We start from the raw sequence: 13,111 nt of genomic DNA on the forward strand, positions 1-13,111 counted from the left end.
ACCACATGGATAATTACACTTTCACAAGTTGTATATATACTCAACACAACAATTCCGACGCGACCAAAGGGATGATAAAAGCTCAGACCTGAAGCTGCAAAGAAACTGGTGCTCTGTACCACCATCAACCCAAGAACAAATGACGCTATCATCATTCTACAGGAAACTCTAGTACACTAGTTGTTCTTATTAAAATTAATTCTCCTACCAGTCATCGTTTGCAGGAATATGATCAACATTACAGGTACATGTATCAGCACATGTTACAAGTCCTTGGTATATTGCGGCATGTAACATGGATAGTACCAAATGAGGACCTTAGGAGATTACAGAGCTCATTTATTTGCAATATCTGCACTTGCGCAGTACCCGTTTGAAAAAAGTACTCATCTAGCATCCTTATTAAGAGAGAACCTCCTCAGACAGAACTAAGCTCCATATTTTGGTGCTTTCCAGAGCTTAAATGCAACTTCATGCAGAAAGCGCTCCGCAAGCATAGCAAAGTTTCCGGCGTGCTGTTCATTACATCATGAAATGAAGTTAGTTAACTAAGAGAAAATAATAGGCAAACAAATTAAGAACCACTAGCCAAAAATTTGAACACATATTGAAACATAACACATACTGAATCATGACCAGTTGACCACACATATGAGGAAGTAGTGAAAATGTTAAAGTGATGACAGCACTGCAAACAAGTGCCTATCTTGCCTGCTGTGTCTCGGTTTTTTCTTCGGTAACTACTTTAAAGGAATACAAAGCTACTGTGCTTTACTGTTGTGGAGCATACTCATTCTAATATGTAGAACACAAGCATCCGATAAAGATGGACACTTCACCATGCAGCATTTCAGCATGTTGAAGTCCACCACACTAAGTTTTTTTATTTGTAATCCTAAGGGTAAGCAGATGATTGACCGGGGAAATCTGTGAAAATGACAATTATTTTATGGTGCATACCTACATATTGAGCACTTAGGCGCAGGGGCGCAGCTATACAACCAAAGCCCTGGTTATTCCTATGCAATAGCTTGCACATGCATCACAAACAACTAAGTTCAAGATGTAGCAAAGAAAAGGTGCATCCAATCCAGTATTATCACCCTTGAGGCCTTCAGTACAAGATATGACTTTTTTGTAACTAGACAGGGTGCGACCAGTAATAATATAAATATAATAGTAACTATATTACTACGGAGACTGCCTATCACCGAAAGAATCAATATCAAGCCACAGGGCTTATTTAAACCAGAAACTTGATTAGTGAAAAAGGAAGTACTCTTATGTTTTCTAATGCTGGCACTAGAAAAGGGAGAACTCCAGTGTTTACGTCTGGTTATAAACAACTGGAAAAAAAGCAATAAGCAGGATCAAAGGGACCAAACTTGAATAAGTAGTATATTTGATAAAAGGATGCTGATTCAGATAAAGTCTAAACTGGTAAACATTATAACAAGTGGATTAAGGAGACCTTTATAAATTCCTCAAAAGAGAACTGTTTGGCCAAATCAGAACGAGTTACTCCTTCCTGCCACTGCGCCAGTAGCATTGGATGATGATTCCTGCATAATATATTGCATAATAAGGATATTTGTGCAAGTCTAGACATGTCATTATACATAGACGTGCTTTTCTTTACCTCTATACATTGCACCACGTTTGAGCGTGACTAATAGTTAACAAAACTAGGGTGTAGATTGAACGTAGTATCTACAGGAAAATCCTTCAGTTCTGTCGTGCATTAAATTGATAATTTTCAACATCACTTCAGATAACCAAAAGTTGTCTGTTAGTAGATATAGGATGGCTACTAATGGTTGTGATGCAAGGTATTGCAGTCGTATTCTACAAGAAAATATTGCTAGGACGATGTCAAATTATAATTGGAAGGCCATGACATGATTCACTTCATATTTAACACACATAATAATATCTAAAGGAGCTTTTTCTGTACAATAAAGAGCACATATTATAGAAGACACTACACCACACTTCAAAACATCTACTACGAACCACATTTGGTAGCCAAGAGCAATATTTACCTGACATCATCCAACATGTTCCCTGCTTTCATGGTGTAGCTCTGGCGCGGACGGAGCAACTTCAAGTCAGAATCAGTTTCCGTCGACGAGTTCACAATGAGGCACGCCTCTTCCTTGTTTCCAGTAGCAGACCCATAGCTCAGGACCACAGACACATGAACCCGCGCGGCGACAGGTGAACCGGCCGGCGCAGCTTCCATGACCGCAGCCACCAACTTGTCGAGCCGGTTGAGATCCGTCCTCATCCCTAGTTTCCCCAGCTTGCCGACCGTGTTCTCCGTCGCAACGTGCAGAAACACCAGATCGAACTCGGAGGAATCCTGGACACCCCCCTCTGAGAACCCTAGCAGACCTAACGCCCGGCTGATTACTCTGGTGTCCTTGGAGCTGCCGCTGTCTGAACCGGACTGCGCGGCGAAGTCTTCTGTCCCGAAGACGTGGAAGCCGAGGTTCGCCGCGAAGGAGTTGACGGCGGGGCAGTTGGTGACCATCGCAGCTCTCATCCCCATGAACCTGGATTTTGGGCAGCGAGTTAGTGGCTTCAAGATGGGCTGAGTAGGAACGATTAACGGAGATGATGACTGAACCTCTCGGATAGCTTTGGAAGTTGCAGGTCATGTGGATCCACCGGGGCGGTTTCCGCGGGGTAGAGGCCGTCGTACACGTCGAGCAGCTGCGCCAGCTCGAGGATCGTGTCGCCGCTCTTATCTCCTGCATCTAGATTTGATGAATGAAATCGGGAACCACTCAGTTTAAGTGCGGGCGCGAGATGGGGGAGGCAGGGGGTGGGCTGGATCAGTACCGTTGACGGTGGTGGGGGTGCGGAGGGAGAGGAAGCCGCAGGAGGCGCGGGCGGCGAAGGCGTCGAGGTGGCTCTTCCCCGCCGCCGCCCGAGGGAGCAGCGCCGCGTGGCCGGCGGCGTAGAGCACCAGCGCGCGGCTCGGCTTGTCCGCCATTGCCGACACACACTTGCTCTTCTTCCCCTTTCCCCCTTTCTCGCCTTATTCGCCACGCGCAGCCCTGGAGGCCCACCAACTTTACTGGGCTCCATAACGCGTGGCCCATCATGCAGTGATGGGCCTGATCATGCATTGATGGGCCTGGGCCAACCGCCATGGTGCGGAGAAAATAATAAGAGAGAATGGGAGGGGCCGGTCGCAAAAACCCTAACCCTAGCAGGCCAAGCTTTCTCCTCTTCCTTCCTCGGCATAAACCCCAAGCAAACGGCGGCTCCGACAGCCACCACCACCAGAGCTTCCAGCTACCACCCATCGCGGCGCGCTCCAATGGCCGGCAAGAAGAGGCCCCCGACGGCGCTGGCGGAGCTCGACCCCGCAGCCTCGGACTCCTCGCAGGACGAGGGGGCCAAGCCCGCGAAGCCGTTCCCGGCCGAGGAGATGCCGGCCAAGAAGAAGAAGAAGCTGGCCATGGAGCTCAGGAAGCAGCGCAAGCAGGTCGACAAGGACCGCCACCGCCACTCCGCCGACAAGCCCAAGCCGCCACAACCCGCGCCACCAGCGGAGGAGCTTCCCGCTGCGGTCCCAGTCCACGCGCCCGCGCCGGTTCCGGTGGCGGCGGCGGGGCCGGGGCTGCACATGAACGTGTTCCGGGACCTGGCGTCGCCCGAGGGCTCGGTGAGGGAGGCCGCGGCGGAGGCGCTGGTGGCGGAGCTCCGCGAGGTGCAGAGCGCGTACGAGGAGAGCAAGCGCGACGAGGACGAGGAGGAAGCCGCGGAAGGCGACGCTCCTCCGCAGATGGAGGCTGAGAAGGAGGATGGGCTGGATAACTGCGCGCCCGCCGTGCGGTACGCCATCCGGCGCCTTATCCGTGGTATCTCTTCCTCTAGAGAGGTCAGCAACGCTTCCCTTCCTCTACAACGAAACCTGTATATTGTGTAATGTTCATTGTTACTGCTGGCTGCTTCACAACTTCAATTTGGTGTACTATATCCTCTTGGTGTCTTATTTGCAGTTTGCAAGGCAAGGATTCGCGCTGGGTCTCGCGGCCGTGCTCGAATCGGTTCAAGCAATCAGTGTTGAGGCAGTTATCAAGCTGATACCTAATTTGCTGGAGTATTCGGCTTCGATGAAAGGACCGGTAACTTGCATTTTGCACGTTTCCTATTTGTCTCTACTTGTGACGCCAACTTCAAAAATTTCAATATTCATTCCGTTATAGGAAGCCAAGGACAATCTTCTGGGCCGCCTGTTTGGATTTGGATCACTCGCGAGGTCTGGGAGGGTTTCAGGACAGTGGGCGCAGGACAAATCTTCTCCCATTCTCAAGGATTTTGTTTCCGAGGTTGTACAACTTGGAAGCAAGAAACGGTATCTCACCGAGCCTGCAGCTGCACTGATTCTGGATTTGGCCAGGAAGGTACATATCTCAAGTCCACGCCGAGCCTTTTTTTGGTAGCATGAAATCTTTATTCTTTTGGTAGAGCTAGAAATATTATGCATAACATGAAAGGTTCACATTCAACTCATATTAGAGTAATTCACCTAGAAGAACTTACTACGTACGAAACTGGTGTTACCGTGGCGCGGCAATCTCAATCCATGATTTTATCCCTTGATGTGCATTAGGGTTGACAGACATTCTAAAAATAAGTAAATGTAATTCTGGCCTCTACACTGATTTGGATTAAGTGCAGAAATCAAGTAATGTACTAAGATGCTAGCCAGTCAAGTACCGCTTCCAGCCAAAACTAGCTAGGCCAACATGTATTTTTCTTCCAGTTGTAACTTTGGCCTTAAAAAAACTTTTGTATATTAATATGGCTGGCACCCCAGCATTGGCCTAGCGTGATTTGTGCTATTGGGACCACCCTTTGCATTAATTTTGTTGCAACTGTACATTCAATTTTTCATTTGGTTGTAAAATGGGATTTATTATGAACTAATCTGTGATTTGTCATCTGTCTACATGTTGCAGCTGCCAGATGAAGCTATATTCTCTGAGGTTCTTGAATCCCCTGGTGTACAAGATTGGTTTAACAGAGCTGCTAATGTTGGAGATCCAGATGCGCTCTTTCTGGCTTTGAAGTTGCAAGAAAGAACTAATGTTCAGAGGGAGATGTTTGGCAAGCTTCTGCCATATCCATTCAGTCCTGACAATTTTTTCACGCAAGAGCATCTTCTCTCCGTTGCTGCTTGTTTTAAGGTAATTTTGAGTAATTGAAAGTTTCAGGAGGACTTTCATTAATATTTTAACATGTGTTATATATCTGAGTTAATCACTGCAAGTACCTTATGGTCTTGAAATGCCATACATTTTGTGCCATTTTTCTGGATGGTTCTTTGATTGTTCTGCTGCAACTCTATATGCAGGAATCTGCATTTTGTCTTCCACGTATCCATAGTATATGGCATGTGATCACAGACATGCTCATCCAGGACGAAGCTTCTCAGAATGATAATAACGCAAGTTCTGGTAAAAAGCACAAAAAAAGTAAGAAAAGCAGTTCCTCTGAGGATTCAAAAAAGAACCTACGGAATTTCTGTGAGGTCATTATTGAGAGTTCGTTGCTGCTCTCATCTCATGACCGGAAGCATCTGGCATTTAATATTGTTATTGATCTCCTTCCAAGACTGTCGCCATCATCTATACAAGTAATTCTATCCAGCAAAGTTGTTCTTGGTTTGATGGATATTCTGTCAAATTCTTCATCGTGGTTGTACAATGCTGGACAACATTTTCTGAAAGAATTAGTGAGCATAGTAAGTAATGATAATGATCGCTGTGTTGCTGTCATTATCAACTTGCAGAAGTATAGCTGTGGAAGATTTGACAGCCTGACGAAAACAAAAACTGTTAAAGGGTTGATAGCCAAGTTCCACAATGGTCAAGATTGTTTGTATCTTGTGCAGAATTTGATGGCACTCTTTGTGGACGAAGGTTCTGTTACAGATGAACCATCTGACCAAAGTCAGACAACTGATGAGAATTCAGAAGTTGGCTTAATTGAAGATAAGGAACTTATTGGCGAAGGGAATGCTGACCTTCTGAAGAGCTGGGTGGTGAATACAATTCCTTTCGTCTTGAAAAATTTAAGGCTTAAGCCTGATGAGCATTCAGATTCTGAAATGGTCAAGTGTATTGAAGAGAAGTTTCAAGTGCAGACTGAGATACTGAAATTCTTTGCAGTCCAAGGTCTATTCTCAGCCTCCTTAGGAAATGAGGTGACATCATTTGAGTTGCAAGAGAAGTTCAAATGGCCAAAGGCAGCTATATCAACGTCACTTCGTAACGAGTGCATTGAAAAACTTCAATCATTACTAGAAGATGCACAAAAGGATGAGGCTTTAGATGTTGGTGGAGATATTAAGTCTAATGACTTGGGCTTCTACTTCATGCGTTTCATTAACACCGTATGCAATATTCCTTCAGTTTCCCTGTTCAGAACCTTGAGCAGCAATGATGATAATGCATTCAAGAAAACACTGGCTACGGAATCTGCACTTTTCCAAGAGGTTCTGTACCTTACTGCTATTCTACTTGGCTAATTCATAGCTTATATGCTTTTTTATGTTTGACCTGATGACAATAGTTTACCTGATGACAATGGTTGTGGATACCATCGGTATGGTGAGAAATATTGGTACAAATGACCAGTATAAGTTTCTGTTAATATCGTCTCTAGATGAGAAGGCTGTCTTTTTACCACTGTAAATGCCCTAATGTCAGAGTTAGGCCATTCAGATAATGTTGATATATACTTTCTTGTTGCTTATGTGAGGGCAGTGAAAAAATGTAGGGTTATAGGTTGAATTAACAATTCTCTGTACTATCATGGATGATTCATATATTTCCTTGTGGGTTTCTCCTCTGATTTCTGTGGTTCCTTTCTGTGTGACCAGGAAAGAAAAGCCGAGTCTGGATTGGATTCAACTAAAATGCACGTGATACGTTATCTTCTTATTCAGTTGCTGCTGCAACTTCTTCTCCATCCAGAGGAGTATTGGGAGGCTGCAATTGATGTTATTATATGTTGCAAGAAAACATTTCCTTCCATTGCTCAGTGTGACAGTTCCAGTTTGCCAAAGCCTCTTGAGGACAGTGTAGAGGACTCAGATGAGGATGGGTCAGAGGAGCCTAATGAGGATGGGTCATTAGAGTTTATGGATGTACTTGTGCAGACTTTTCTCTCTCTTCTGCCTCATGTATCTGGCCCTGTGTGTTTCACCATTGAACAGGCAAGTATACATGCCCCAAGCATTTGCAAGTTTTGTAATTTTGAGAAATCTGAGACGACGATACTAAGAAATAAACAGAACACAGTTATGCTAATTGTGCAAGCCCTTCTCTCTTCCTGGTTTCCCTAATATATTATTGTTGTTCATAGACATTTTCTGTATTTGTACTAGTGGTAATTGAAACGTAGAAATGTCAGATTTGTACATACTGGCTCCTCACCCTTTTGTGGATATATAATTTTCTTGTCTTATCACTAATGTCTTTCCTCTGAAACAACAGGTTTTCCGTGTGTTCTCGGACGAGATCACAGAAACAGGACTCCTTGATATGTTGAGAGTTGTAAAGATAGATATGAAGGGCTCTCGTCGTCAAACAGATAGTGATGATGATGAAGATGACCCTCGTGTTGGTATCGAAGATGATGATGATGATGATGAAATGGAAGATGCAGATGTCGGGAATGTTGATGACGCTACAGATGAATTGGATGAGGAAATGGATGATGATTCGGCTGATGAAGTAGATCAGGATCAGGACGGTTCGGAAAAAACAGTTGACAATAAAGCAAAAGATGGAGATGATACAGAAGCTGCCAAAGGTGGGGAAGATTCAGATGATTCAGATGGTATGGACGATGATGCTATGTTCCGTATTGATCCTTACATTGCGAGGATTTTCAAGGAGCGCAACAACCTTCCTGGTAGTGAAACTCAGCAATCTCAACTTATGCGTTTCAAGCTTCGCGTGCTTACTTTACTGGAGATATATCTTCAGAGGAACCCAGGTATTTTTCAACTCTTTTACTGTTCACCCTATGCAGGTAAAATGGCACCTGTAACTCTGTAGGTTGTTAGTATCTGTTTGCCATTCTGGTGAAATTTTTAGTATGTTATTGTTATGAATTTAATCAAAATGTCTGACGCCTAGTTCATTGTACCGACATTTTCTTTAGCCTGCACGCTCTAGTTAGAAAGCTATTTGAATACCAAACTATATTTTTGTATGTTTTCTGTTGGAACATATCCTGCAGAAGTTGAACATCGAATGGTTTCAGAAGTTGACGTTTCTTCTATTTTGCTTGTCTTGCTGTTTTCTGTATTAATTGTTGGCTTCTGTGTGATCTACTTATGGTATGTAACTTTTTTGATATTAATTGTTTAACATTCTGGATGACTTTTTAAAAAGTTGGTTTGTGTTTCACATTTTCTCTAGCTTGCACTTTCTAGCTAGAAAGATATCTGACGTCTATTATTATGAAATAAGAAACGATCTTCACATTTTTTGGAGTATGGCCTGAAAAACTTGACCATCCAATGGGAAACAGCATCAGACGTAAACATTTATTTTACGCATCTTACTGTTTTCTTATATTGATTGTTTTCTTCTAGTTTTACTTGTGTTATGCAGCTTTTCTTCTATTTTTCTTGTAACCTTCTATCTCCCAACTCTACAGGGAAAAACCTGGTCCTGGAGGTGTATGCTTTCTTAATGCAAGCTTTTGTGAAATCACATAGCTCTGATGGCAGTGAGCAGTTCAGGCAACGTATTGGTGGCATATTGCAGAAAAGGATATTCAAAGCAAAAGAGTGTCCAAAAGGCAGTGATGTTGAACTTAGTAGGCTTGAAATTTTGTTACAGAAGGCTCTACATTTGGCATCGCGGTCACGGCACAAGGCAGTTGCTTCCGCAGCCCAAAATGCTACATTTTGGATCCTGAAGATCATCAATTCGAAGAGCTGCTCCAAGCAGGAACTCGCAAGCGTGGTCGAGAAGTTCCATTACATGCTGACTGACTACTTCAACAACAAGAAATCACGGCTGCAGATCTGGTTCGTGAAGGAGGTCGTCCGCAGGAACCCCTGGTTAGGTCGGGAACTATTCGGCTTTGCTCTGCAGAAGGTCGGGAGCGCGAAAGCTGAGTATCGTAGAGTTCAAACATTAGAGTTGGTGGATTGCATATTGAAATCCTGGGTTGGCGATGATGTCTCGAGTGCATCAAAGGTTCTGAAGAAGAATCTGGCTCTGCTGTGCGAGTTGATGCAGGAGATTCTTACGAAGATGCCCGAAAACAAGTCTCGTCGCCAGGAAGTGCGGAGATTTTGCACGCGAGCTTTGCAAACCGTGACGAAGCTCAATTTGAAGGAGAAGTTTCAGAAGAAACTGAGTTCGGAAGCGTACACCCTGTGCGAGGCACAACTGGGAGCTGCGTTCGTTCCCTTCAAAGAGTGATATATGTGAATCCGTTCCTGAAGCTGTGAAACCCGCTAGAAATGCTTTGAGCTGGACTAATTTTGCTTGTAATCTCAGCTCCATGATGTAGGTTCAGTTAAGTTAAACCGTATTTTTTTTGCCTTGACAATACCAGGAACAGAAAAGAGTAGTTAGCATGAGTGTACAACGGTTGTATACTTGTATGAATGGCTGCGAATCGTCCAGCGAATTTATTTTTTTGCAACGCTTCCTAATAGCAATTCGTCTATTTGTTGCTGTGTCCATGATACTGACACAATAGTACTACTAGAAGTATTCAGTGCTGTGGAAATAGGATGGCATACATCGGATAACAAAAACCACTTCACTTCATAACCCTTCTTGAAATCAATCTTTAAGATTATCTCATTCAACTATTCTCGAATGAAGCTCGTGGATTACTACCTCATTGAGGATATTTCTACTTGCATAAATACAAGGAGTCTAATAGTTGCGTAATATTTTGAAGCTGACATTAAGAAGACGGATTGATCTATATTATGAAATTCTTTATGCTCCATTAACTTTTGGCAACAAAACTACCTCACCAAAATTTAACCGAAATTAGTCTAGCTGTCTACCATGAAGAATGCTAAACAATTCTAGCAAATCCACTTTAATGACATCCTAAAAGTTCTGATAGAACTTAGATAGGAATCCATCCGGTCCCGAGTCTTGTGTTTAGTTTGGAAAATCACATTTTTAACTTCATCCTCAGTATAAGGAGAAGTAAGGTGAGCGAGTGTTTTCCTGAGTGGAAACTTGAGGAATATCATTTGTTGGGCACTCGTCCATTGGGAGATTACTTTCTTCGGAATTCCCAAACAAATTTTTATAATAATTTGTTACATAAGATTCGAGTTGTTCATGTTCTTCGATCATTCCTTCATCCTGGGTAAGAGTGAATACGTTTCTTCCGATGTCTACCATTCGCAACACCATAGAAGTATCGTGTATTCGAATCCCCTTCCAAATTAAATTGATATTTGGTACCACTTGAGTTCCTCTTCTCGCAGGAGACATGCCATCTGCGCGTTGGATCTTTTTTTTTGTTCAATCTCTTGTGTGGACAAAGGGCGCACTTCCGTGATAACTTCAAGCCCATCAATGACATTTGATAAACAAAGCTTTTCTCTTTTAAACTGCCTTAACATGTGCCTTGCCCATCCACAAAGGTATATTTGCACATGGCGCATATTTTATTATTCTACCTTTAGATATAATTTTGACCCGCTAAGGTCATCCCATACTTTTTTAACCAATTCCAAAAGGCCCTCATGATGCAACTATCCTAGCCCAATTTTGAATTGATGTTCACATAGCGGTCTAGGCGTTCTAGTAGTTAGCAGAATACAACATGATCCAACAAAGTCTCTATACAAGGTAGGGCTCGTACCGTGACTAATGGAAATTTTGATTCCCATTATGTGTCAACTTTGCATATGTCGGCTCTGGATGTCTATTCGCCCACGTGTTTACCTTCCAATCATCGGAACATCTCTTAGGTCTAAGCTATCTATGACAACGTTGAATAAGAAAGATCAATAGTTGTTGAATCTACCTTTACTCCTTTTATGTGGGAATTTTAGCAAATTAAAATCCCCTTCTATAAAAATAAGGTACGAATTATATTTCGCCAAATTCACGATTTGTTTTAGCTTTAAACTCTTCATGGACAGCACCATATACGGCGACAAGAATCCATGTGAAGTTATCAGCTTTGTTACGAATGTGGAATTCGATATGAAAATCTCATCCAAACTAGCTAATACATCCTAAGTGTCCGATATAACGCCAAGTAGTAGTCCTCGAGATCTTCCACGTGGAGGATGTAAAATCCAAGCAAAGTCTATACCACTAGATAAGCTGTCTAGCAGACTTGCTGAATCACGTCTTCCAATTTTCGAGATAGCCACAAAATCTAATCTAGGATCCCAAACACATTCGGCAATATATAAATGTTTATCCAATTCACGGAGACCTCTCTGTTCGTAAACATGTTGTTCATTGGAAAACATGGTGATTTTAAGACTTTCACCTTTTTGCGTAGCTTTTGGTTGTATTTTTTTAGTCGAAGAGGCTTTGCATTTTCGGTTATATGCTTTCAGATCATACAAAGAACTGAGTATTTGCTCATCCAAATCCACCTTCATATCTCACTAACAAGATGCGAGAGGAGCTGGCCGCTACCATGCCACACAAGAGCGAGTTGACGGGCAACATCCACCGCACCACCAGCGCCGCTGCCCGGTGACCGATGCCGACAAGAAGCCGCCAGTAGAATGAAGTGCAGCATATTATCACGGCCAGATTTTTGCTTGATGTGCAAATACTTTTCTGTCAGCAACTCAGCATTACCACCGCATTAATGTTTGTAATAAGCATCGACATGGACTACTTCCAGCAGAGACGAAGCTTAGCTGTCTCTTGTTGGGTGCGACGCATTATCCTAGTCACTCATCACGTGATCCAATAAGCCGCATCCAAGCAGATCCTACTCACAGCCACTCCTAGCCACAAAGTCCACAACTATCTCATTTCCTTGCTGTCACTGCGCCAAGTATTCCGAGAAAAAGAGATATCTGCAGCACCAATGACATCGAAGCTCAAGATTTTTCTCCCTATCTATCTTTATCTTGCCTGCTCATACAACAAATCGATCTCATGTGGCACCGGCTCCGCTCCCTTAAATACCACCACCATGTATCCTCTCAAACCATCTACACATTCGCACCTCTCTTGGACAACACAAAAGCCGTGTGTTTTCCAGAAGGGGAGATGCTTGGAGCGAGCGCCGGTTCCTCACCCTTGCAAGTAAGATGGCAATCCACGAGGGTGTACAAGTCTTGAAGAAGGGTTTGATCTGTAGAGTCGGAACGGGCGAGACTATCGATGCTTGGAATGAAATTGGATTCCTCATGATGGTGGACTTCGTCCTATGGCGTCCTAGCCAGGGAACCAACGGCCACCTAGAATGAAGAGAAGCTCCATCAATACTACGTACCTACTATCGATCGACGTTGAGATTATCTTGCATATTCGTTTGAGCGGCAGATGGTCATCGGACATCTAGGCGTGGCACTACGATCGCAGAGGTTTTTTCTCTGTGAGGTCAGCTTACCATAGCTGGTTTTCACAAGGGATAGGAGACGGGCCTGGCTAGAGGGGCGAGCGGCCCAGCCCAGACAGATGAAAATAGACGCATTGGTGTTCAAAATGAGTCAGGCAGGGAATTTTGTACTCTGAGTAGTGCATGCGGCTTCTTTTCTTAAATACAAGATCATGTGTGTAGATATCAGGGCCGGCCTTGACATGGCAGGGGCCCGATGCAAGACCAAAAAAAAAGACCCTTGCTGCTGAGCTACCGCAACCGCAAGCCTGAGCTGCCGAATCCAGCTGGCCCTACCTTTTGTTCCTTTCAAGTCTCTGGGTTCGGGGAATGAGGAAGAATGGGTAGAGAACAGATCAGATCGGACGAAAAATATAGGAGGGGATTATACTGACCTTGCAAAATCAGGACAAATTTCTTTTGATCAATGAATCATGACCTTCTCCTCCATTAATTTCGCCAAAACGGCTAGAAATCTAGAAGGAAGAGCATGAAATTCACGGAAAAGGAAGAA

The 13,111-nt window shown here is 43.7% G+C and overlaps 2 protein-coding genes across 2 annotated transcripts; one reads left to right on the top strand and one right to left on the bottom strand.

Annotated features, from left to right (window-relative positions):
• Positions 1 to 169: 169 nt before the first annotated feature.
• LOC124686379 lies at positions 170 to 2,999 on the bottom strand. The gene is made up of 5 exons (XM_047220338.1): positions 2,845 to 2,999; positions 2,630 to 2,759; positions 2,043 to 2,555; positions 1,472 to 1,562; positions 170 to 515 (listed from the first exon to the last, which is right to left on the bottom strand). The coding sequence occupies exons 1-5, from the start codon at positions 2,996 to 2,998 to the stop codon at positions 429 to 431; spliced, it is 975 nt and encodes a 324-aa protein (XP_047076294.1). The 5' UTR covers position 2,999; the 3' UTR covers positions 170 to 428.
• Positions 3,000 to 3,743: 744 nt separating this feature from the next.
• LOC124691711 (rDNA transcriptional regulator pol5-like) lies at positions 3,744 to 9,731 on the top strand. The gene is made up of 8 exons (XM_047224984.1): positions 3,744 to 3,892; positions 4,014 to 4,139; positions 4,221 to 4,418; positions 4,977 to 5,204; positions 5,372 to 6,514; positions 6,902 to 7,237; positions 7,518 to 8,022; positions 8,692 to 9,731. The coding sequence occupies exons 1-8, from the start codon at positions 3,797 to 3,799 to the stop codon at positions 9,465 to 9,467; spliced, it is 3,408 nt and encodes a 1,135-aa protein (XP_047080940.1). The 5' UTR covers positions 3,744 to 3,796; the 3' UTR covers positions 9,468 to 9,731.
• The last annotated feature ends 3,380 nt before the right edge of the window (positions 9,732 to 13,111 follow it).

Source organism: Lolium rigidum, chromosome 2, assembly GCF_022539505.1.
Source record: "Lolium rigidum isolate FL_2022 chromosome 2, APGP_CSIRO_Lrig_0.1, whole genome shotgun sequence".
Taxonomy (NCBI): Eukaryota; Viridiplantae; Streptophyta; class Magnoliopsida; order Poales; family Poaceae; genus Lolium; species Lolium rigidum.

Bases quoted from the DNA above. Each gene is read 5' to 3' on its own strand.
- LOC124686379 (XM_047220338.1), bottom strand. From the start codon at position 2,998: ATGGCGGACAAGCCGAGCCGCGCGCTGGTGCTCTACGCCGCCGGCCAC. The intron at 2,556-2,629 runs GTTCAGTCATCA...CCCAAAATCCAG, and splicing joins CTTCCAAAGCTATCCGAGAG to GTTCATGGGGATGAGAGCTG. The intron at 516-1,471 runs GTCTCCTTAATC...TGTAATGAACAG, and splicing joins CTTTTGAGGAATTTATAAAG to CACGCCGGAAACTTTGCTAT.
- LOC124691711 (XM_047224984.1), top strand. From the start codon at position 3,797: ATGGAGGCTGAGAAGGAGGATGGGCTGGATAACTGCGCGCCCGCCGTG. The intron at 4,140-4,220 runs GTAACTTGCATT...ATTCCGTTATAG, and splicing joins CGGCTTCGATGAAAGGACCG to GAAGCCAAGGACAATCTTCT. The intron at 8,023-8,691 runs GTATTTTTCAAC...CCAACTCTACAG, and splicing joins ATATCTTCAGAGGAACCCAG to GGAAAAACCTGGTCCTGGAG.